Source organism: Coregonus clupeaformis, chromosome 24, assembly GCF_020615455.1.
Source record: "Coregonus clupeaformis isolate EN_2021a chromosome 24, ASM2061545v1, whole genome shotgun sequence".
NCBI classification, from domain to species: Eukaryota; Metazoa; Chordata; class Actinopteri; order Salmoniformes; family Salmonidae; genus Coregonus; species Coregonus clupeaformis.
Genome location: NC_059215.1, coordinates 48,632,627 through 48,658,968, shown reverse-complemented (window position 1 = coordinate 48,658,968; position 26,342 = coordinate 48,632,627). Strand labels below are relative to the sequence as shown.

The 26,342-nt window shown below is 43.6% G+C and overlaps 1 protein-coding gene across 3 annotated transcripts in view; it reads right to left on the bottom strand.

Annotated features, from left to right (window-relative positions):
* Positions 1–4,609: 4,609 nt before the first annotated feature.
* Positions 4,610–26,342, bottom strand: part of LOC121537718 (nuclear transcription factor Y subunit alpha) — a 33,892-nt gene continuing 12,159 nt past the window's right edge. Inside the window, exons 2-9 of one of the 3 annotated variants that reach the window (XM_041845323.2) lie at positions 25,949–26,040; positions 22,334–22,480; positions 21,965–22,141; positions 17,912–18,017; positions 17,377–17,549; positions 15,745–15,918; positions 6,937–7,047; positions 4,610–5,883 (exon numbers count right to left, since the gene is read on the bottom strand). In XM_041845323.2, coding sequence (XP_041701257.1) covers positions 5,818–5,883; positions 6,937–7,047; positions 15,745–15,918; positions 17,377–17,549; positions 17,912–18,017; positions 21,965–22,141; positions 22,334–22,480; positions 25,949–26,023 — 1,029 coding nt within the window. In that variant the 5' untranslated portion in view covers positions 26,024–26,040 and the 3' untranslated portion in view covers positions 4,610–5,817. Of the gene's footprint in view, positions 5,884–6,936; positions 7,048–15,744; positions 15,919–17,376; positions 17,550–17,911; positions 18,018–21,964; positions 22,142–22,333; positions 22,481–23,248; positions 23,894–25,948; positions 26,041–26,342 lie in introns of those variants that run through there. The other 2 variants (XM_041845321.2, XM_041845322.2) reach the window with 2 other exon arrangements.

Sequence of the window (26,342 nt, the reverse complement as noted above, 5' to 3'; positions counted from 1 at the left end):
TAGAGCAGTCACCTGAATGAGTGGGCGGGATGCGGGAGGCTCTCAGCCAATGGCCAGCCGAGAAGGTGAGAAGGGACCGCTCGTGTGTCCAATGAGAGCGGGACTCGACCCCATCTCACTTGTGGTACACTTTTGGATAGCATCATGACAATTGCTAGCCCACCATAGTCAATTTTGTTCAAGTTTAGATAGCTAAACCATGTTAACCCTCCCGTTGTCCTAGGGTCAAAATGACCCGCCACTGTGTTGAACCAACTTTATTTAATTTTTATATTTTTTGGATCATTTGTGAGAAGGAGGCAGTGATACTTTCTTTAAAGTCTCACTGCCTCCTTCTCACAAATGATCCCCAAAATATAAAAATTAAATAAAGTTGGTTCAACACAGTGGCGGGTCATTTTGACCCTAGGACAACGGGAGGGTTAATATAATTTAATGAACAGATGTTACACGAAAGAGTTCACAGTCAAATAATTTGTTAACCACTAATCTCTTGTGGACAGATTCTGTGTAAATGACGAACTTTCGGGAGAATTTTACTTCTGGGTAACCAAGATTAGTTAACCACAAAAAACGGATCTATCATCCCTGAAGGACTGCGTCATAAAATGAAAAAATACCCCCTAAATTAAAACAAGTTTTTTACTGTTTGATGAGATGAAGAGCAGAGATTGTCTTGATGGAGAAAGGTCCTCTTTCACTCCATCACAATCTGACATGGACTCATTTACAGCATAAGGTCCCCATAGCCACCGGAAGTAGCGGCGCTGAGGGTACTGCAGCATTCCCTGAAAAATTTGAATATATGTATTTTTGTATTAATAACTATTTTATAAAAATATATATATCACAAAAGTAGTGCACTGGGCCTTTACTAGGTCTACTAGTATTAGCAGAATGATACATATGTAGCACAGGCAACAACAACAACAAATCAGCATCTCCACTTTGGAAAAATAAAAGTAGTTGTATAATTAAGAACAGTATCTTGCAGGATTCAATAGTTGGAATTGTAAGAGTTGTTGCCCTGTCCCTTTCTCTGTGATCGTCATTCTAATGGAATCCAGAAAGAACAAAACCCTGTCCTCTAACATTTACATCAATAGGTGCAAAGTTATGGGCGACGACACAAAACATCCACATCAAATTAAATATTTTTCTTGATCAAATAACATGGAAAACAACCACTTTTTGTGCAGTATTAATCTACCATCCTTACAAACCACTTAATGTAAATGTACGTTACTGTATTGTACATAGGCTGGTCATCTAGGTTTGAACCTGTAGACCTTCCATCACCATGAAGAAAAACAATGCACAATACAGTATTTGAGTACATTGAGTCATCAAGTGGTTTGTGATGATGTGGCTCAGTTGGTAGAGCATGGCGCTTGCAACACTAGGGTTGTGGGTTCGTATTCCCATGGGGGACCACTACGAAAAAGTATGAAAATGTATGCACTCACTATTGTAAGTTACTCTGGCAAAGAGCGTCTACTAAAATGGAAAAGGAATGAATAGTCGGCAGCACCCCAAACTATTTCCCACGGCTGTGAAGGTCCCTGATTCAGACAGAGGCAGAACCCACAGATACAGACACCTTCACAGGTAATATCTTAAGAGGACAAAGTTCACAACAATTGCAAAGGTGTGGAAAGACTCTCAGTAGTTGTGTGTTACTGACAGGGTCAGAGAATAATGAGTGTCCCTTAGTCCAGCTGCACTCTGATCTTCTGGAGTTTCTGTCTCACGGTGGGCCTAGTGGTACATCATTGTATAACAAAAAAAAACAATACACCAGGATCCACCCCCAAAAGTCACTGGTTCCCTTCCTCTGGACAGACTCTGTGGCAGTGTGTATTCTCCCCAACCTTCACTTCCCAGCTGTGTCCCTGAATTAGAGCCCCAGTCCACACTCAAAGTAATCAAACCTCTCCGTGTTGTCAGGAAGCTGCTGTCTCTCAACAGTGGTCTGACACGTTGGAGTCCAGCGTCACAGGAGCTCAACAGAGAGAACAGAGGCATATTATATCAATAATATATATAAATATTGATATAATTTTTTTTGGGCTGCCATTTACACATACAGAATGTAATGTTAAACAACTGTGTGTGTACAATAGGCTCCAATGTATTGTACGAAAGGTGCTAAACAATTTAAGTCTATTATTAAAAATGTGTCTATGTAAATGGTGTTTTGTACCAATACTCACTATAATTAACTATTCTCGTCGTCTTCTCCCAGACTCTGAACTGCAGGTTGCCCAGGTGTTTGGCCACGTCTATCAGAAGCTCCAGAGACCCTCTCTGGATCTGGCAGTGCGTACTGGGCTCTGGAAGAACATTCAGGAGTCAGTGCTGCTGTGGGGTTGGGTTCAGAACCACAGAGAGGAGAGAGACAGGAGGCAGATCACTTACCTTTCCATGGTGGACTTAAAATTCTGCAGAGACACAAGTTAGAAAATTAAATCCATGTTATCAATGGGAGTACCAATCAACATAGCAGTCCTCTCTTGTCTGCTTGCTAAGTTTAGAGCAATGCTTACCTGCAGGAATGAGATGTCCTCAGCTCTCAACTCCTCTAGGGCTCTGATAGTGTCTGAAAGTGATGACATCAGTCTGCTCATCTCCTCAATCTTGTTCTTCATCATCTGACTTTTCCTCTCCTCTTCCTCGCTCTGTGCAGCTATCCTGGCCTCCTCTTCCTCTCGTAGAAACTGGTGAAGCTTCTCAAACTCCCTTAATCTGCCTCTCTGTGTGCTTGGCCTGTGTCTGGAGAGAACAGAGAACAATGTCTCAGATAATAATGTCAATATTGTAGCTAATTTGGGGGGGGGGGGTAGCCCCAAACAGGACTCGAAACCAGGTCCAGCAACTGTCAAACCAACACCCCAGTCATTACACTAAAAGATGCAAACCCCTTGCAACAACCATTATTACACAGGGTGAAATGTGTATAGCACCATAGTATCTCAGCATCACTCCGATCTCTTACCTTATTGTACTCTGTTGTTTGATCACAGGTCAGTTTAACTTAATTGAAGGCCTTCAGCTTCTTCTGTAGAGGATTCAGTCGTTTTAACTTCCTCCTGGAATGAAACAAAAACATTACTGCCAAGAGAAAAGGGGACCAAAGAAGATTTTAAAGATGGTTCTTGTCTACCTCCTACACGTTGTAGGTTATGTAGGTGTGCGTCACTTTATGTGTGTGTGTATCAATGTAGTAGGTGTGTGTTTCTGTGGGAGTTTGTTGGCCTGTAGAGTTGGCACACTGGGTTTCTATGATGACAGGACAGAACTGTTCTACACACGAATGCCACAATCACTTTAGATGAGAAATGAAACATGTCAAAGCATATTTCTACAGGAGCTTCATCTAGTGGGATGCAGTCATGCGTTTTATGTTCCTTTGAAGTCTAACACACCAAACAGATAGGCTGTTTATCCTCCAGACAGCAGAGCTTGAGTTTCTCACTGTGCATACTGCAGAGCACCTCAGACCCAGATGAAGCTCTGAATCCCCTCCTGTACCTCAGACCCAGATTAAGCTCTCTGACTTCTATCCTTCAAAGGCCTAACCACAGGTTCTTTAACACCAGGTTACAGGAAGGTCCATTGACAATATCTTCTGATACACTGGAAATTCCTGAGATTTCTTCTGTTTCCAGAAATTCTGCAGACTTTACAAATGCTGTGGGTACATGGTAGGAAAACTGGATCCTTGAAGATGGCACAGCACACAGGACAGGAAAAAATGTTTTCAGAGAGAGCAGGTTCAGAAGATGCTCTTTTCTCGCCACCTTCCCTCTTCTGTAATCCGATTCTGAGATGAAGATGACTTATTTTGAGAAGCCGTAGCAGTGGAGTCAGTAGAACATGGATAGAGGGTTTGATGTTCTTCAATTGTAGTTTAGAATGAATCTTTAGAAGGATTTTAGTGCCCTGTAGCTCAGCTGTTAAGAGCATGGCGCTTGCAACGCCAGGGGTTGTGGGTTCGATTTCCACGGGGGGCCAGTATGAAAATGTATGCACTCACTAAAACTGTAAGTCGCACTGGATAAGAGCGTCTGCTAAATGACTAAAATGTAAAAATGTTTTGTTCTGTAGGCTGAATGCTGAATAGCTGAATGTTACAGTGCTGTTCTGATCTGAACATGACCACTTCCTGCTAACAGGTGTGTCAGGGGTGGAGCTACCTGGAAGGTATGAGACAGTGTACGTGTACAAGGATACAGTAGTTCTCTGCGGTTGTTTTATGTTTTATCTACTGTTAAAAAGTGCTAAGATACTGTGTGACCATTGGCCACCAGCCGGGCGAGACAGAGGAGACCACCGGTCACAAACGGTATGTTGGCGTCATTGGTGGCCACCGGTCACAAACAGTATGTTGGCGTCACTGGTGGCCACCGGTCACAAACGGTATGTTGGCGTCACTGGTGGCCACCGGTCAAGGTTCACAAGTATAGCTCTCGGTGACTGTTTTATCTACTGCTAAAAGGGTTAAGATACTATGCAAAAGATAAATTGGTAAATTCACCCTCACTCTAGAACCTAAACAGGAGAATATCAATACACACTCCCTAGACGAAATATGAAATGAATGAAAACATACAGAACTAGAACAATTTAATGAACAGATGAGCTCAGTCACACAATGTTGTCAACCACAAAAAAAAAAAAAAAAAATTGTATTGGAGGACTGCTTCAGAAGAATATAAAACGTACTCTTCACATAAAAAAGACGTCCTAAAGTAAAACAGACAAAGTACATGGGTCACTCAGACGTCGCGGCAACATAAATGTGTCGTCTATTTCGCTACATTGAAAAAGGTTGTATAAAATACATTCCCTGTACAGACAACAACTGAGTACTGGATATTGAAAACACTTCTGAAAAGCAGAACTGGGGGTCAATTCCATTTCAATTCAAGAAGAAAACTGAAATTCCAATTTTCCTCTATACTTCTCTATGAGAAAAAATTGAAATTGGACCCTGCTGAGAAGTGCTTACAAAAACGTTCTAACTAATATCCATTTTCATATTGGAGACAATATTTGACAATCCTTATGGACCAAGGCTGGCCTTCTATGGTGTTGCATGTTTCAACAAAAGATACATACAGGGGAAAAAAATAAGTGTACCATAATTTTTGACTCTTTTACAGCTGAATTTGTAAACTATTGTTGCATTTGTGAAACACACCAAAGAATGGGCTGCTTTATGACCGAACAAAATGTATTCTGCAACTAACGACCATCAGTTAATGACTTCTTCAGCAAACATGAAGTCATTGACCAGGGTATTATGAAGGTAAAACAGCTCATAGTTGTCTTGGTTTCCAGGACAGAGCACTACAGTCCCAGTAAAACTCCACTTTCACGTCTTACTTGCTGTATGTCCGAAGACCAGGGAGTTGGGAGGTCAAGGGTTAAAGTTCATTCATAGTGACCCATCATGTAGGACCCCAGTCATAGGGATATCATATAGTTGAGTATAGGGGGCAAGAGGTGGTGGGAGAATACAGGTTTATGCTTTCTTTATGGGGGCAAAATGGCTGCCATGGCATCATCCGGATAGGAGCTACATATCTGTGGTAGGCGAGGTCTTGGATGAGTTTCCTCCTTTCATTGTAAAGCACTTTGAGTGTCTGGAGAAGTGCTATATCAATCCAATCAATTATTATTATTATTATTATTAGTAGATGAGAGGTGTAGCTGGGTGCTGGCTAGCTGGGTAGGGGGGGTCTCAGATGGCCTCTCTAATGGCTGACGGAGGGGTGTCATGGACCGAGCCTTGTGTGGGTGTGGGTTTAGGTACTAAGAGACTCGGACCATCTGGGCTACGCCGTCTTCTCCTGCCTGGGTGGCCAGCTCTGCCTGTTGCTGAGGGAGAGAAGGAGAGAGAGAGGGGAAGGATGAAGGTACCAGTTAACACATGCAACCTAAACATGTATCGTGTACATTCTATAACATCATGTACAGTGCTTTCGGAAAGTGTTCAGACCCCTTGACTTTTTCTACATTTTGTTACGTTACAGCCTTATTCTAAAATGGATTAAATAAAACAATTTCCTCATCAATCTACACACGATACCCCATAATGACAAAGCGAAAACAGGTTTTTAGATTGTTTTGCACATTTATTAAAAATAAAAACACTACCTTATTTACATAAGTATTCAGACCCTTTGCTATGAGACTCGAAATTGAGCTCAGGTGCATCCTGTTTCCATTCATCATCCTTTCTACAACTTGGAGTCCACCTGTGGTAAATTCAATTGATTGGACATGATTTGGAAAGGCACACATCTGTCTATATAAGATCCCACAGTTGACAGTGCATGTCAGAGCAAAAACCAAGCCATGAGGTCGAAGGAATTGTCCGTAGACTCTTCCTAGAGCTGGCCGCCAATCGGCGGAGAAGGGCCTTGGTCAGGGAGGTGACCAGGAACCCGATGGTCACTCTGACAGAGCTCCAGAGTTCCTCTGTGGAGCGCTCAGGACCTCAGACTGGGGCGAAGGTTCACCTTTCAACAGGACAACGACCCTAAGCACACAGCCAAGACAACGCAGGAGTGACTTCGGGATAGGTCTCTGAATGTCCTTGAGTGGCCCAGCCAGAGCCCGGACTTGAACCCGACCAAACATCTCTAGAGAGACCTGAAAATAGCGTTGCAGCAACGCTCCCCATCCAACCTGACAGAGCTTGAGAGGATCTGCAGAGAAGAATGGGAGAAACTCCCCAAATACAGGTGTGCCAAGCTTGTAGTGTCATACACAAGAAGACTCGAGGCTGTAATCGCTGCCAAAGGTGCTTCAACAAAGTACTGCGTAAAGGGTCTGAATATTTATGTAAATGTGATATTTCCATTTATTATTTTTCCAATAGGACCTCAACTCATCCCCTCCCTCTCTCCCCCTCACCCCCTCTCCTACCTGGGCCAGGGCCAGAGCCATCTCCTCCCTCTCCTTGGGAGAGAAGAAGCGTCCTCCGTCTCCCCTCTTGCGCTGCATGGCGTGACGGTGACGGGACTCGTGCAGGTATTTCTGCAAAACAGAGAAAGACAGATGTTAGTCACTAACAACACTAAGATATGTTCTCAGTCGAGCATCAGAAGAACATAATACATTTCCATACTCCATAGTGAGAGGCCTTCAGAAAGCTGACTCATCCTTCTTTCTTTCTCTCAGCCTCTAGCCTGTCATCATACTCTAACTTGACGCTCGTCGGATGTGGCTTGCAAACTATCACAGATTACAAAGAGAAACCCAGCCGCGAGCTGCCCAGTGACCCGAGCCTACCAGACAAGCTAAATTCCTTCTCCGCTCGCTATGAGGCAAGCAACACTGAACTGTGCATGAGAGCACTAGTTGTCCTGGACGACTGTGTGATCTCGCTCTCCATAGCCAACATGAGTTAGACCTTTAAAACAGGTTAACATTCACAAGGCAAAACTAAATAGAAATTTGTTCACAAAAATAAAAAATACATTCTCAATGCTGCGGGGTCAGACAAATTACCAAGGCGCATACTCGGAGCATGGTCTGACATGTTCAACCTCTCCCTGACACAGTCTGTAATACCTACATGTTTCAAGCAGACCACCATAGTCCCTGTGCCCAAGAACACCAAGGTAACCTGTCTAAATGACTATCGCCCCATAGCACTCACATCTGTAGCCATGAAATGCTTTGAAAGGCTGGTCAGGGCTCAAAATCAACACCATCATCCCGGACCCAATCCAATTCGCATACCGCCCCAACAGATCCATAGACGCAATCTCAATTGCGCTCCACACTGCCCTCTCCCAGCTGAACAAGAGGAACACCTAAATGAGAACGCTATTCATTGACTATAGCTCAGCGTTCAGCACCATAGTGCCCTCCGAGCTCATCACTAAGCTCAGGATCCTGGGACTGAACACCTCCCTCTGCATAAGTATAATACAGGAAGGCACAATTTATAGTACAATATTTACATGCGTATTGGGGAAGGGGCAGTATAATAAGGGTCTGGTAGCAGCAGTTGTGAGGTTTGCTAAGGTGCAGAGAATCAGAGCAGGTGGTCAGTCCAGTTGTGTTCAGTAGTCTGATGGCTTGAAGATAGAAACTGTCTCTGAGGCTGTTCGTATCAGACCTCATGCTCCGATGACAAGGGAGAGAACAGCTCGTGGTTGGGGACACTCTCGATGGTGCTGTGATAGTATTTGGAGAGGACCTGGGGCGACATGCCGAATTTCTTCATTCAGCCGCCTTAGGAAGTAGCGATACTGTTGCACCCTCGTCAAGAGTTGGTGGTGTTGTTAGTCCATGACAAGCCCTCAGTAATGTGGACGCAGAGGAACTTAACTCGTCACTCTCTCTACTACAGACCCATTGAGGTGGATTGCGTTGTTTCCTCCCCTGCTTCCTGAAGTCAACAATCAACTCCTTTGTTTTGATGACGTTGAGGGACAGGTTGTTGTCATGACCCCAAAATGCCAGTTCACTTACCTCCTCCCTATAGGCTGACTCGTCGTTGTTGATGATCAGGCCTACAACCCATGGTGTCGTCAGCAAACTTGATGATGCAGTTGGTGTCGTGCAAAGCCACGCAGACGTGGGTGAACAGTGAGTACAGCAAAGGGCTGAGGACACACCCCTGGGGGGGGGCCCTGTTTTAAGAGCCAGTGTGGAGGAGGTTTTGTTGCCAATCCTCACAGCCTGTGGTCTGCCCATCAGGAAATCCAGGATCCAATTGCAGAGGGTGGTGTCCAGACCCAGGACTCTGAGCTTGGTGATGACCTTGGAGGGAACAATAGTGTTGAATGCTGAACTGTAGTCAAATGAACAGCATTCTCACATAGGTGTTCCTCTTGTCCAGATGTGTTACGGCCGTGTGAATAGTGATGGCATCTTCCGTGGATCTGTTGAAGCGGTAGGCTAAATTGGAGTGGGTCCAGTGTGCCTGGCATGCTGGCCTTGATGTGAGCCATGACCAGCCTCTCAAATCACTTCATGATGACCGAGGTGAGCACGGGCGGGGCGATAGTCATTTGGGCATGTCACCTTGTTTTTCTTGGGCACTGGGACGATGGTGGTCTCCTTAAAGCGGATGGGGACTACACCCTGGGACAGGGGCAGGGTTGAAGAAGTCCGAGAAGACGCCCGCCAGCTTGTCAGCACACACTCTGAGGACACGGCAGGGATGCCATCTGGGCTGAGGACACGGCAGGGATGCCATCTGGGCTGAGGACACGGCAGGGATGCCATCTGGGCTGAGGACACGGCAGGGATGCCATCTGGGCCGGCGGCTTTGTGAGTATTCACTCGAGAGTTTTCCCTCACGTCAGGGCGGCGGACAACGTAACAGGCAAGATTTAGATTTACCGGAAATGTTTGAAATGTACTGGACATCCATATGCATTGGGTGCGTAACGCATTAGGGTATCCACCCTCGGTGCTCAAAATCACATTTAGATTATTGTAATTCATTTTAACAGAATAGAAATTAGCCTGTAAAGTTGTAATAAAATAAAAAGTGTAACGATGTTCTTATACCAACATGACATGTTTTATTAAAAAGCAAAACATTGTCCGTTGTGTCTTCATTACATTTTACATTTAAGTCATTTAGTCATCCCTGCTATGAATCATTAATTAATATCTTCTTCTTTTTTTTTAAGTAAAAATGTTTAGCCTAGAAGAACAAGTCGCCTACAGAGTAATACAAAACTTCGAAATATTATATTTGTATAATATAATTTGCGCACAACCTGTCCTATAGGCTATTTGTATGAAATTGTTTATTAATAAATAACATAACAGCTTTTTTCAAATATAATCTAGGCCTCTAATTTAATTTAGCCTATTTTAATTAGGCCTAATAAATAATACAACATGGCTGTCTACGAACACCATGGCCAGCCGATCATGGCTAGAAGGGATTCAGCACCACAACAGTGGAAAGAGGACACTCTAGGCAGCCACAAAATGAAGAAATTATAAAACTGATGTTTTATTGCATTTATTAAAGCACTTGTTTCCAAAACTCAAATTATATTTCAATATTTTTACAGTTCTACTGGATGATGTTACTAAACGTTATGTTTATTGTAATTTGACCTATCGTGGGGTCATGACTCGTATCATGTGTGATATACATTTACATTTACATTTTAGTCATTTAGCAGACGCTCTTATCCAGAGCGACTTACATATTATTATTATTTTTTTATACTGGCCCCCTGTGGGAAACGAACCCACAACCCTGGCGTTGCAAACGCCATGCTCTATCAACTGAGCTACATCCCTGCCGGCCATTCCCTCCCCTATCCTGGACGACGCTGGGCCAATTGCGCGCCGCCCATGAGTCTCCCGGTCGCGGCCGGCTGCGACAGAGCCTGGATTCGAACCAGGATCTAGTGGCACAGTTTTGCACTGCGATGCAGTGCCTTAGACCACTGCGCCACTCAGGAGCTATATACATGGCTTATTGATAACAACTCTGTTTCCTACTACAGTTGGCTGCCTAGTGATTGCAATATTGTAACTCTCCGATGTGAATAGTTGGAAAGTGCTACTGAATAAGCTCAACTGAAATGCACCAATTGCACATCAATACTCTACATTAGGGGTTCCCAAACATTTTCACCCTTCCAGCATTGGGGAATATTTTAGTTTTAAAGCTTATTTCCTGCAATTCTACACATTTTGTTATGTGGTGCAAATAACATTTTGCAGTTTTAAACCAAATTTTCTTGCAATTCTACACATTTTGTCATGTGGTGCAAAGAACATTTTGCAGTTTTAAACCAAATTTTCTTGCAATTCTACACATTTTGTCATGTGGTGCAAAGAACATTTTGCCATTTTAAACCAAATTTTCTTGCAATTCTACACATTTTGTCATGTGGTGCAAAGAACATTTTGCAGTTTTAAATCAAATTTTCTTGCAATTCTACACATTTTGTCATGTGGTGCAAAGAACATTTTGCAGTTTTAAACAAAATTTTCTTGCAATTCTACACATTTTGTCATGTGGTGCAAAGAACATTTTGCAGTTTTAAACCAAATTTTCTTGCAATTCTACACATTTTGTCATGTGGTGCAAAGAACATTTTGCAGTTTTAAACCAAATTTTCTTGCAATTCTACACATTTTGTCATGTGGTGCAAAGAACATTTTGCAGTTTTAAACCAAATGTTCTTGCAATTCTATACATTTTGCCATATCTAATGTGTATTCATGTGATATTTGAGTGACTAAATAATTACAACAATATCTATAAAAAAATAGAAAACATATTTTTTTTTTTTTATTGCTGACATGGGCTAGTTGATCTGGGCATTTCTGATAAGTTATAAATAGCTCTCTAAGGTCTGCAATGACTGACAGGACAAGAGGCACTGATGATACAATACCCAATTTAGAAATTGCACCTTGTGCATTATACTATTACAAATATATAGGAACCAATGCTCTACATGACACACGAGCGGCATATGTTGATCTTGCCTAGGGCGGCAGCAGAACTGCTAGGACCGGGTCTGACGAACACAATCATTTGCCTTTAATTTACTTGCGTTTGCGGCAGACCTTGGCCTGCTCAAAGTGAGCCGCTGCTGTTGAGAAGTCAAAAACTGTCCAACTCCTTGGAGCAGCTTGATGCACATCAGCCTCATTACTTTGTCCTCAAGAAAGCGCGATCTTAAGGCCGTCTTTACTCTGTTTTGGAGAAAGAATCTCCTCGGCAGGCACACTGGAATAATCAACACTATCTTTACCAATTTTGCCCAGTCGGGGTACACTTAGCTGAAGTCCCTTATGATTTACCCAGTCGGGGTACACTTAGCTGAAGTCCCTTATGAGGACCTCGCGTCTTTTGCGTGAGTAAATATAGAAACACACACGACACTAATTTGAGGTCCTCATAATTGAGGATTTATTATCCTATGAAGTAGATTTGCCTTTGAAGTTGGAGCACATCGACTGGTATTTCCATCAATTAATAAAAAGCATTATTTTGCTATGGAATTTATATATCGGCTTCTCATTTCAAATCGGCCAAAAGCCGGCATTTACCAGTTGACGGAAACCCTGCCTCACGTCAGCCTCGGAGAGCGAAAGCACCTGGTCGTCGGAGCGGTGAGAGTCTTCCTGGATGGCTCGGTATTGTCTACCTCGAAGCTCATCTGGTAGAGAGCACCGTACAGCTGTGAAAGTCTGTAGTCCTTTTCCACATGTGAAGCAAGTCTGAGTTGTCGAACATCCATTCAAGTTTGAGTCTGTATTGTCTTTTTCGCGTCCCTAATGGATTTACGGAGCTCGTACACATCTGTAGAACTTTTTGAGGATCTGAGGGCCCAGGTAATTTGGCATTGCGCGCCAACGAGTTGTCGGGGTTCGTTCTGCTGACACTGAATGCTGCAGTACGGGCTCTCAGCATTGTACGGATATCTCCGTTCATCCAGGGTTTTTGGTTGGGGCATGTCCGGTTTGTTATTGTGGGTACAATGTCATCAACACAATTCCTAATGAAGCCTGTGACTGACAATGTATATTCCTCAATGTTGATGGAGGAGTACTGGGTGGATGAATCTTTGAACATATTTCAATCAGTATTCTCAAAACAATCCTGCAGCATTGAGTCTGCCTCCTCTGTCCAGCGCCTCACTATTCTCTGTGTTGGTGGCTCCCTCGAGTTGCTGCTTGAAGACGGGGAGTAGGAACAGAGAGACGTGATCTGATTGGCCGAAGTGAGGGAGGGGGATGGATTTGTACGCGTCGCGGATGTTTGTGTATACATGGTCAAGCACGGCGGATCCTCTTGTGGGGAAGGATACATGTTGGTGATATTTTGTCAAAAGTTTAATACGGGCTTGGTTAAAGTCACCCGTGACAAAGACTGCTTCTGGGTGAGAGGATTCGTAATGGCTAATGTTCTTGTACAGTTTGCTGAGTGCCTCCTTGGTGTTTGCTTGTGGCGGTATGTACCCAGCTGTGATAATAACACACGTGAATTCCCTCGGCATATAGTGGGGGTCGGCATTTTAGCATCAGAAACTCCAGGACGGGTGAACAGGAGCTCGCAATGTTTTCTACTTCGGTACACTAGGAATTGTTTGAGGAAACATTCCCCTTCCGACCGACTCTTTACCAGAAGCCACCGTTCGAGCCATTTGGAATATGGAGAAGACGTCTGGTTGAATAGCAGAGTCGAGTGTGTTGTCCGTAAGCCAAGTCTCAGTAAAAACAAAGACATTCCCTGATGTCCCTTTGCGTTTGAAGCCTTGCTCTGAGTTCCAACGATTGGACATTAGCCATCAGAATACTTCCTCGTCGTCGGCGTTGCCTTAGGTCATCTTGGCCAGGAGCAACAGGTAAGCCCGCTGTGCGGGGAACAAATGAGCGAATGTAGTATTCAAGATCTGGGAGGCTGAGAGATAAGTGTGTAGCTTCCGATTCACGATCCAGAAGTAATGAATGATCATGGTTCACACACACACACCAACACAGTCGTGAAAAAGGCACGACAACGCCTCTTCTCCCTCAGGAGGCTGAAAAGATTTGTCATGGGCGCTTAGATCCTCAAAAAAGTTATATAGCTGCACTATTGAAAGCATCTTGACTGGCTGCATCACTGCTTGGTATGGCAACTGCTTGGCATCTGACCGCAAGGCGCTACAGAGGTTAGTGCGTACGGCCCAGTACATCACTGGGGCCAAGGTCCCTGCCATCCAGGACTTCTATACCAGACGGTGTCAGAGGAAGGCCCTAAAAAATTGTAAAAGACTGCACGCACGGCAAGCCATAAGACTGCTAAATAGTTAGTTAAATAGTTAACCAATAGCTACCCGGACTATCTGCATTGATCATTTTTGCAATAACTCTTGACTCGTCACATAGGCTGCTGCTACTGTTTATTATCTATTCTGTTGCCTAGTCACTTTATCCCTACCTATACAGTGCCTTCGGAAAGTATTCAGACCCCTTGACTTTTTCCACATTTTGTTACGTTACAGCCTTATTCTAAAATGGATTAAATAGATTTTTTCCCTCAATCTACACAGAGTACCTCAAAAACAGTTTAGACGTTTTAGCAAATGTGTTAAAAATAAACAGAAATACCTTATTTACATAAGTATTCAGACCCTTTGCTATGAGACTCGAAATTGAGCTCAGGTGCATCCTATTTCCATTCATCATCCTTTCTACAACTTGGAGTCCACCTGTGGTAAATTCAATTGATTGGACATGATTTGGAAAGGCACACATCTGTCTATATAAGATCCCACAGTTGACAGTGCATGTCAGAGCAAAAACCAAGCCATGAGGTCAAAGGAATTGTCAGAAGAGCTCAGAGACAGGATTGTGTCGAAGCACAGATCTGGGGAAGGGTACAAAAAACATTTCGGCCTCATTGAAAGTCCCCGAGAACACAGTGGCCTCCATCATTCTTAAATGGACGAAGGTTTGGAACCACCAAGACTCTTCCTAGAACAGGTCGCCCGGCCAAACTGAGCAATCTCGGGAGAAGGACCTTGGTCAGGGAAGTGATCAAGAACCTGATGGTCACCCTGACAGAGCTCCAGAGTTCCTCTGTGGAGATGGGAGAACCTTCCAGAAGGACAACCATCTATGCAGCACTCCACCAATCAGGCCTTTATGGTAGAGTGGCCAGACGGAAGCCACGCCTCAGTAAAAGGCACATGACAGCCCGCTTGGAGTTTGCCAAAAGGCACCTAAAGACTCTCAGACCACGAGAAACAAGATTCTCTGGTCTGATGAAACCAAGATTGAACTCTTTGGCCTGAATGCCAAGTGTCACGTCTGAAGGAAACCTGGCACCATCCCTACGGTGAAGCATGGTGGTGGCAGCATCATGCTGTGGGGATGTTTTTCAGCGGCAGGGACTGGGAGACTAGTCAGGATCGAGGGAAAGATTAACGGAGCAAAGTACAGAGAGATCCTTGATGAAAACCTGATCCAGAGCGCTCAGTACTTCAGACTGGGGCGAAGGTTCACCTTCCAACAGGACAACGACCCTAAGCACACAGCCAAGACAAAGCAGGAGTGGCTTCTGGACAAGTTTCTGAATGTCCTTGAGTGGCCCAGCCAGAGCCCAGACATGAACCCAATCGAACATCTCTGGAGAGACCTGAAAACAGCTGTGCAGCAACGCTCCCCATCTAACCTGACAGAGTTTGAGAGGATCTGCAGAGAAGAACAGGAGAAACTCCCCAAATACAGGTGTGCCAAGCTTGTAGCGTCATACCCAAGAAGACTATATGCTGTAATCGCTGCCAAAGGTGCTTCAACAAAAGTACTGCGTAAAGGGTCTGAATACTTATATAAATGTTATATTTCCGTGTTTTATTTGTAATACATTTGCAAAAAAAACACCTGTTTTTGTTTTGTCATTATTGTGTGTAGATTGATGAGGGGGAAAAAACTATTTAAATCAATTTCAGAATAAGGCTGTAATGTAACAAATAGTGGAAAAAGTCAAGGGGTCTGAATACTTTCAGAAGCACTGTATGTACATATCTACCTCAACTCGGTACTAGTACCCTGTGTATGTAGCCAAGTTATCGTTACTCATTGTGTATTTATTCCTTGTGTTACTATTTTCTATTTAATTTCTCGCTCGTCATCGTTGGGAAGAGCCTGTAAGCATTTCACTGTTAGTCTACACCGGTTGTTTACGAAGCATCTGACAAATAACATTTGATTTGAAGTCCTGCCCTAAACCAGGCTACTCACCCTTCTCTCCTTGGGGATCTTGCCCTCTGCCTCCAGCTTGGCGCGGGCCTGTCTTCTCTTCAGGATGCGATGGTACTGTTTAGCGTTGACGTACAGCGGTTCCTCCTCTAACATCTCAGCCCCGGGTAGAGGGATACGCTGCATAGCAGGCACCGCACCCCCACTAGGCATCATCTAGCAGGGAGAGAGAGGGAGAGACATACTAGTTAGAGCCTCGTGCAGAGAGGAGAGAGATGAGGAGGGGGGGAGACACCGCATAGAATATCTGACTAACAAACACACACATCGCATGTGCCTGACAGAGACAATTATTTCCAATAAAACACCCCATACCATAGAGATAAAGTATAGTGTAATATCTCATTCTATGCCCAACACCTTACTGAGTCTAGGTAAGAATTGTGTGTGGGCGGATTCAGTTTGGATCTATTAATAAACACACTACAGGCTCTGTAATGACCAGGTAATAACACACTACAGGCTCTGTAATAACCAGGTAATAACACACTACAGGCTCTGTAATGACCAGGTAATAACACACTACAGGCTCTGTAATAACCAGGTAATAACACACTACAGGCTCTGTAATGACCAGGTAATAACACACTACAGGCTCTGTAATAACCAGGTAATAACACACTACAGGCTCTGTAATAACACACTACAGGCTCTGTAATAACCAGGTAATAACACACTACAGGCTCTGTAATGACCAGGTAATAACACACTACAGGCTCTGTAATGACCAGGTAATAACACACTACATGCTCTGTAATGACCAGGTAATAACACACTACAGGCTCTGTAATAACCAGGTAATAACACACTACAGGCTCTGTAATAACCAGGTAATAACACACTACAGGCTCTGTAATGACCAGGTAATAACACACTACATGCTCTGTAATGACCAGGTAATAACACACTACAGGCTCTGTAATAACCAGGTAATAACACACTACAGGCTCTGTAATGACCAGGTAATAACACACTACATGCTCTGTAATGACCAGGTAATAACACACTACAGGCTCTGTAATAACCCTACAGGCTCTGTAATGACCAGGTAATAACACACTACAGGCTCTGTAATAACCAGGTAATAACACACTACAGGCTCTGTAATGACCAGGTAATAACACACTACAGGCTCTGTAATGACCAGGTAATAACACACTACAGGCTCTGTAATAACCAGGTAATAACACACTACAGGCTCTGTAATGACCAGGTAATAACACACTACAGGCTCTGTAATGACCAGGTAATAACACACTACAGGCTCTGTAATGACCAGGAAATAACACACTACAGGCTCTGTAATGACCAGGAAATAACACACTACAGGCTCTGTAATGACCAGGAAATAACACACTACAGGCTCTGTAATAACCAGGTAATAACACACTACAGGCTCTGTAATGACCAGGTAATAACACACTACAGGCTCTGTAATAACCAGGTAATAACACACTACAGGCTCTGTAATGACCAGGTAATAACACACTACAGGCTCTGTAATAACCAGGTAATAACACACTACAGGCTCTGTAATGACCAGGTAATAACACACTACAGGCTCTGTAATGACCAGGTAACAGGATGTCTGGGTATTTCTGCTGGGGGCCTTACCATGACCATGCCACCGGTGTTCATCATGTTGCCTGAGACTGGCAGGGTGACGGTCACAGTGCCCTGCTGTCCACTGTTGGTGGTGGTGGTGTTGGCCCCCCCTGCCTGTACCATCTGGGCTCCCGCCAGGCTGCCTGCTGGGATGGTGATCATTCCTGGGGAGAAAAAGCCTCCTTATCACCACCACCTTCACCATTACTATAGTAAATCAGATTGACGTTCCACTCACGGCACCAGAAGGTACAGTATGTGACGGCATATAACTAACAGCTTTTGAGAATGTACAGGATGTATATTACTGGAGGTGTGTATGTGTGTTGCACGCGTTCGTATCTGTGTCAAATAAAAATCAAAGTTTATTGGTCGCGTACACAGATTTGCAGATGTTATCACAAGGGGCAGCGAAATGCTTCTGTAATGTGTCTCTGTGTGTGTGTGTGTGTGTAAATAAAGTATCTGTGTGTGTGTGTGTGTGTGTGTGTGTGTGTGTGTGTGTGTAGGCATGCATATCGGTGTGCGTGTACTGTAAACATACCCTGTTGCAGGATAGTGCCGTCTGCGTTGATCGGCTGGTAGACGATGGTCTGTCCGTCGGCTGTCTGCCCCACCTGCTGGCCCTGCTGTAGCTGGATCTGCTGACCCTGTAGGAACACACAGGACCGGGTCATATATGGCTACAAGTAAAGTCCGTTGCATGAGCCTTGGCTAGGGAACGTCTCACAGGAGTAGGAGGAGCCAGTCTCCTGTTTCTGTAGCGGGAGACAACTTGATGTACAAGAATAGGGCCTTACCCCCCAATCTATCTCCTTAATGCTATAAACTGACATGTAAATTCCTATTAGACTGAACCAACAACGGGATTTTGCCATTGGAAAGGTATAAACCATGGACAGTTTGTTAGGTACACCACCCCGTTCACGAAAATGGTTCACTCCTACAGACAGTGAGTCACGTGGCCGTGGCTTGCTATATCAAAGCAGGCAGACAGGCATCAAGGCATTCAGTTACTGTTCGATTGAACGTTACAATGGGCAAAACGAGTGACCTAAGCGACTTTGAGCGTGGTATGATCGTCGGTGCCAGGCGTGCCAGTCCCAGTACCTCAGAAACAGCCGCCCTCCTGGGCTTTTCACGCACGACAGTGTCTAGGGTTTACCGAGAATGGTGCGACAAACAAACAAAAAAACATTGTCAGCGGCAGTCCTGTGGGTGAAAACGGCTCGTTGATGAGAAAGGTCGAAGGAGAACGGCAAGAATCGTGCAAGCTAACAGGCGGGCCACAAACAGGCAAATAACGGCGCAGTGTGTGGTGTGCAGAACGGCATCTCGGCACGCACAACTCATCGATTCTTGTCTTGGATGGGCTACTGCGGCAGACTACACCGGTTTCCACTCCTATCAGCTAAAAACAAGAAGAAGCGGCTCTTGTGGGAACACGATCACCAACACCGGCTGGGAATTGCCAGGGACCTCAAGATACGATACTGTCACCATACTTAGGTGCCGATACGATATGTATTGCGATTCTCATTATTCTAGAAAGCTATTGCGATTCGAGACTGTTCCAAACATATTGCTCACCATACAGTGCCTTCAGAAAGTATTCACACTCCTTGACTTTTTCCACATTTTGTTGTGTTACAGCCTGAATTTAAATAATACATATAATAATAATAAAAATATATATTAACATACCCCATAAATGTCCAAGTTTTTATACATTTTTACAACTTTAGAAAAAATGAAAAGCAGAAATGTCTTGAGTCAATAAGTATTCAACCCCTTTGTTATGGCAAGCCTAAATTTGCTTAACGAGTCACATAATAACTTGCATGGACTAACTCTGTGTGCACTAATAGTGTGTAAAATGATTTTTGAATGACTACCTCAACTCTGTCTGTACCCCACACATACAATTATCTGTAAGGTCCCTCAGTCGAGCAGTGAATTTCAAACACAGATTCAACCACTAAGACCAGGGAGGTTTTCCAATGCCTCGCAAAAGAAGGGAACTTATTGGTAGATGGGTAAAAAAATAAAAAAAGCAGACATTGAATATCCCTTTGAGCATGGTGTAGTTATTAATTACACTTTGGATGGTGTATCAATACACCCAGTCACTACAAAGATACAGGTGTCCTTTCTAACTCAGTTGCCGGAGAGGAAAGAAACCACTCAGGGATTTCAACATGAGTACAGAGTTGAATGGCTGTGATAAGAGAACACTGAGGCTGAATCAACAACATTGTAGTTACTACAGAATACTAACCTAAATGACAGAGTGAAAAGAAGGAAGTCTATACAGAATAAAACATATTCCAACACATGCATCCTGTCTGGAATAAGGAACTAAAGTAAACTGCAAAAGATGTCCTGAATACAAAGTGTTATGTTTGGGTCAAATCCAACACAACACATCACTGAGTACCACTCTTCATATTTTCAAGCATGGTGGTGGCTGCATCATGTTATGGGTATGCTTATCATTGGCAAGAACTAGGGAGTTTATGATAAAAAGAAACGGAATACAGCTAAGCACAGGCAAAATCCTAGAGGAAAACCTGGTTCAGTCTGCTTTCCAACAGACGCTTGGAGACAAATTAACCTTTCAGCAGGACAATAACCTAAAACACAAGGCCATATATACACTGGAGTTGCTTACCAAGACGACATTGAATGTTCCTGAGTGGCCTAGTTACAGTTTTTACTTAAATTGGCTTGAAAATCTATGGCAAGACTTGAAAATGGCTGTCCAGCAATGATCAACAACCAACTTGTCAGAGCTTGAAGAGTTTTAAAAAGAATAAGGTGCAAATATTGTACAATACAGGTGGGCAAAGCTTTTAGACTTACCCAGAAAGACTCACAGCTGTAATCACTCCCAAAAGGTGATTCTAACATGTATTGACTCAGGGGGTTGAATACTTATCTAATCAAGATATATTTGTTTTATTTTTCATAAATATTTTACAATGTTCAAATTTTTCTCCCACTTTGACATTAGATTATTTTGTGTAGATCATTGACAATTTTTTTTACAATTAAATCAATTTTAATCCCACTTTGTAACACAACAAAATGTGGAAAAAGTCAAGGTGTGTGTATACTTTCTGAAGGCACTGTATAGGGGTACGGTGACTGGGCATCAGGATATATGATAAACAGAATAGCAGCAGTGTATATGATGATTATGGTATTAAGGTATGTGAGTGTGTGTGCATGTTATGTGACTGTGTGTGTCTGTGTGTGTTGGACTGTCAGTGTGCGTGAGTGTATAGAGTCCTGTGAGTGTGTATAGAGACAGTGCAAAAATAAATAACGAATACAAGTGTCAACTCAGATAGTCCGTGTAGCCATTTTGTTAGCTATTTAGCAGTCTTATGGCTTGGGGATAGAAGCTGTTCAGAAGCATGTTGGTGTCAGACTTGATGGACCGGTACCTCTTGCGCCACACTGCCAGGCCACTGACCACCTCCCTGTAGGCTGTCTCAACGTCGCTGGTGATCAGGCCTACCACCGTCGTGTCGTCAGCAAACATGATGGAGTTGGAATCATGCGTGGCCATACAATTCGTAGGTGAACAGGGAGTACAGGAGGAGGCTGAGCACACACCCTGCGCTCGAGTCAGCACACCATTTGTTGTTGATGAAGAGGCAAACTCTCTCCCCCCTCCCCCTGATTTCCCTGACTCCACTGTCCTGTCGGTGAATTGAGAATCCATCGAGTTGGATAGCCATGGGGAATATCTTGTCCGAAAGCCATGTTTCAGAAAAGCAGAGAATGTTGCAGTTACGAGAGTCCCGTTGGTAGCAAATCCACGATCGGAGGTCATCCATCTTATTATCAAGTGACTGGAGGGAAGAGGTAGACGGTTTTCTCTTCGCCTTAATCTCGCCAGGACTCTGTAATGCCGGCGTTTCCTCTTAAAGGGATACTTCGGGATGTTGGCAATGAGGCCCGTTATCTACTGCCCCAGAGTCAGATGAACTCGTGGATACCATTTTTATATCTGCGTGCAGTTTGAAGGGAGTTGCTAACTAGCGCAGTTGCTAACTAGCATTAGCATAATGACTGGAAGTCTACTGGAAGTCTACGCTAGCAGATACCCATAGACTTCCAGTCATTGCGCTAATGCTAGTCAGCATTGGCTCATTAAACTATTTTTCGAACTTCCTTCATACTGGACACAGAGACATAAAAATGGTACCCACGAGTTTATCTGACTCTGGGGAAGTATCCCTATAAATACCCCCAAAATTGGGTTGGAATTACAGAAAGAGCCCAGGGCAGATGAGTCGAAGTTGAAGCCGGAATTGAGGTAAGTAACTGCCGATCTGTTCTTCAAAAGTTATTGTCGGTTATAAGAAATAATAGTGGATACATTTCGGGAAAATAAAGTAAAAATAAACTCCAAAAGAATCACAAAATAGCAAAGTTGGGTCGGAGCTCGCAAAACTGCAGCCGTACAGTACGGCGCCACTGCTGACCCTACATACAGGAACACACAGTCTAGAGATTTGCACACATTGTAGTTCATCATGTGGAAATTGAACTGATTGTGTGTGCATATGCCTGTGTGTGTGTGTACCTGGTTCTGTCCGGCTGTGATGGCTTGTTGTGGCTGTTGGATAATGATCTGTTGGGGCTGACCCTGCTGTCCCCCTAGCTGTAACGTCTGGCCGTTCTGCAGCTGGATCTGCTGTCCCCCTAGATGGATCGTCTGACCGTTCTGCAGCTGGATCTGCTGTCCACCCTGTAGCTGGATCTGACAGTGAAACATGATCAGATGATGGCGTGTTCATAATATCATTCCAACTCCCGACTCTGGCTCAAAGAAATATGATTACTAGAATGGGGAAAAGCCCCATAAGACCATTGCAATTTGACTGCATCCTCATTGAATTGAATGGGTTCTAGTAATTATATTTCTATGGTTTCCTCCCATCCCATTCCTCACCTGTTGCAGTCCCTGTCCTCCAGACACTGGCACCTGCATGATGGTCTGTCCCTGCCCCCCCCCCATAGCCTGCACCATGATGGGTTGCCCTGACGACGTGATCAGCTGTCCTCCGCTCACCTGCACCATCAGGGGCTGGCCCTGGACCTGTAACGGGGGGTGTAAGTTCATTGCATCATTTGGTTGTTAATTTGTCAATACAAATCAGCCACTGTATAGCTTCATATAAAGTAACCATTTCGTGGCACAGCCAGAGTTCCATGCATGCTATTCTGGCGTACGAAGTGACATTCCTGCCAAAGCATTCCTGCTTTTAGGACATCAAATGATGATGAATACACACTTGGAATGAGCCGGCGTTTGAGTCGACACGCGGAAAACAGAGTCAAATGATGATGATGAACAACACTATGTAAGATGAATCATTGTTTCAAAATGTTACCTCCATAAAAATGAGTTTTATTTGTCACATACACGTGTTTAGCAGATGTTATAGCAGGTATAGCGAAATGCTTGTGCTTCTAGATCCGACAGTGCAGTAATATCTAACAAGTAATATCTAACAATTTCACAACATAACATATACCCAATACACACAAATCTAAGTAGGGAATGGAATTTAAGAATATATACATATATGGACAAGCAATGACAGAGCGGCATGGACTAAGATACAGTAGAATATTATAGAATAGAATGCAGTATATACATATGAGATGAGTAGTGCAAGATATGTAAACATTATTAAAGTGACGTAAACATTATTAAAGTGACAATGCAGTTCAGATCAGCGATAGCCTAATAGCATGCACTGAGATGGGTCATCGTGGTGGTCGAGGGTCATGCAGTACACTGTGACACCGAGTGACATTGTGATAATAATGTGACAAGTCAGGCCGGCGGTCACACCACTACCTGGAGTGTCTGCACCTGCTGGCCAGAGGGCGTCACTACGGCTGCCTCGGTCTGCAGCTGCACTGCCGTCACGGTGCCCTGAGTCTGCAGACAAGGCAGCATGTTGGAGCAAGGCGAGGAGCAGAATCGCTCATCTTGATGACATCACGAGTAGTTATTTGGGAAGCGAGGCGATGTTGATATCAGTGATTCTGTGTTACAACAGACGCCTCGTCCCAGAGGTCCCAGAGAGGTGTAACAACAGACGCCTCGTCCCAGAGGTCCCAGAGAGGTGTAACAACAGACGCCTCGTCCCAGAGGTCCTAGAGAGGTGTAACAGACGCCTCGTCCCAGAGGTCCTAGAGAGGTGTAACAGACGCCTCGTCCCAGAGGTCCTAGAGGTGTAACAACAGACGCCTCGTCCCAGAGGTCCCAGAGACGTGTTACAATAGACGCCTCGTCCCAGAGGTCCTAGAGAGGTGTAACAGACGCCTCGTCCCAGAGGTCCTAGAGAGGTGTAACAGACGCCTCGTCCCAGAGGTCCCAGAGAGGTGTAACAGACGCCTCGTCCCAGAGGTCCCAGAGAGGTGTAACAACAGACGCCTCGTCCCAGAGGTCCCAGAGAGGTGTAACAGTTGTTTGATAATAGAAGCAGTATAACTGCATTTCCATGTAAAAAGTCCCATGAGCACGACCATGTGAAGTTCATAGGAGCACACCAAATTTGGTGTCAAATGAAAGCTAAGATTACTTTTATTTTTTTATTAAGGCATATATTCATTTTTCAACCATTTCCCTTCCTAAAAATGAGGAATAAGCAAAGGCTTTGATTTCTGGTCAAACAGATGAAAAGGGTCTTAGAAAACATCTAGCATAAAAAGTCTTAATATGTAACTTTTTGGACGACCCAACCGAATTCACATAGATATGTAAGTTATAGATCTGTCATTCTCATTGAAAGCAAGTCTAAGAAGCGTTAGATCTGTTCTAGGTGCGCTATTTCTATGCTTCCTGTTCTTGAGTTCCGTTTTTGCATCTTTTACTTTCGGTTTTATACACCAGCTTCAAACAGCTGAAAATACAATAATTTTGGTTATGGAAAATATATTTCACAACTGTTTAGATATAACAATGATTCTCTACACTACACATTGCTTGTTGTGTCACAGTTATACAATTTTTTAAACATTACATTACATTCATAACACTAAAAGTGTGTGCCCTCAGGCCCCTACTCCACTACCACAAACACTACCGTTCAAAAGTTTGGGGTCACCTAGAAATGTCCTTGTTTTCTAAAGAAAAGCAAAAAAAATTGTCCATTAAAATAACATCAAATTGATCAGAAATACAGTGTAGACATTGTTAATGTTGCCAATGGCTATTGTAGCTGGAAACTGCTTATTTTTAATGGAATATCTACATAGGCGTACAGAGGTCCATTATCAGCAACCATCAGTCCTGTGTTCCAATGGCACGTTGTGTTTGCTAATCCAAGTTTATCATTTTAAAAGGCTAATTGATCATTAGAAAACCCTTTTGCAATTATGTTAGCACAGTTGAAAACTGTTGTGCTGATTAAAGAAGCAATAAAACTGGCCTTCTTGAGACTAGTTGAGTATCTGGAGCATCAGCAATGGTGGGTTCGATTACAGGATCAAAATGGCCAGAAACAAATAACTTTCTTCTGAAACTCATCAGTCTATTCTTGTTCTGAGAAATTAAGGATATTCCATGTGAGAAATTGCCAAGAAACTGAAGATCTCATACAACGCTGTGTACTACTCCCTTCACAGAACAGCGCAAACTGGCTCTAACCAGAATAGAAAGAGTGGGAGGCCCCGGAGCACAACTGAGCAAGAGGACAAATACATTAGAGTGTCTAGTCCTCAACTCAAGAGGCGACTCTGGGATGCTGACCTAGGCAGAGTTGCAAAGAAAAAGCCATATATCAGACTGGCCAATAAAAATAAAAGATTAAGATGGGCAAAAGAACACAGACACTGGACTTTTTCTTTGTAACTCTGCTTAGAAAGGTCAGCATCACGGAGTCGCCTCTTCACTGTTGACGTTGAGACTGGTGTTTTGAGGGTACTACTTAATGAAGCTGCCAGTTGAGGACCTGTGAGTCTTAACTCTTCAAATTGCTAGCATGCTGTTCAAACAGTTGGAGATGAAATTCAACTGATCTACCTTGTCAGCTAGCAAATTGAGCCAAGTTGAAATATAAAGATTAGCTGGCTAGTCACTAGCACGTGGGCTTGTGATTGAGGGATTGTTCACGAGACCTGTGTTCATTTTCTATAATGCCTGCTACAAGAAGTTAGTCATTATTAGTGAATGTGCATTATGGTTCTGGCTTAATGTGTAACAAAAAAGGGCATTTTCATAGACAGACTTGAAAGCCAGATCAGTTATTATTGCCAAAAAGCAGGTTAAACTATTTTGATAAACTAATTACATTATTAGTGGGTCTTATGGCTGTGGAAGGCTTATATTTAGCCTAGGTATAATTTCACAAGCCCCAAATTCATTAGATTATTGCTGACTGTTTGAAATGCAGTGTATTTGACCTTTAATATATAATAGATATATTGTGAATCACCCATAAGTTTGAAAAAAAAAAAAAATCTAGATATGATTTTTAGGCCCAACTGATTGAGAGGTTTTGAACATGAATGAATTCAATACAGCAGCAGTTCATAGTAGATAGTTACCCACCTGTTGGATCTGTCCATTGGATGTCTGAACGACTATCTGCTCCCCAGTCGAGGTGGTGGCGGTGGTGTACTCCATGGTCAGCTTGTCACTTCCTGTCATTGTCAAAGTACAGAGGTTTGTCAATAAAATGTGAAGCAGGTTGGGAAGTCAACACAAAAGGTTAGGGTCACAAAAGCAATCATAGCCCTATGACAGTGTTTCCCCTATATTCATTTAGCAGCGGAGACCCATTGTTGCCAACGCTGCAAAAAAATGTACTTTTGTCAAATATATGTTCCTGCCGAGACACGCTTTTAAAATGGATAGTCGTTGGCTCATTGACTGGAAGTCTATGGGAACAGGTAGCATGTAATTGCGCTAACGTTAGTGGCAATGAAACACCATTTTCCACCAC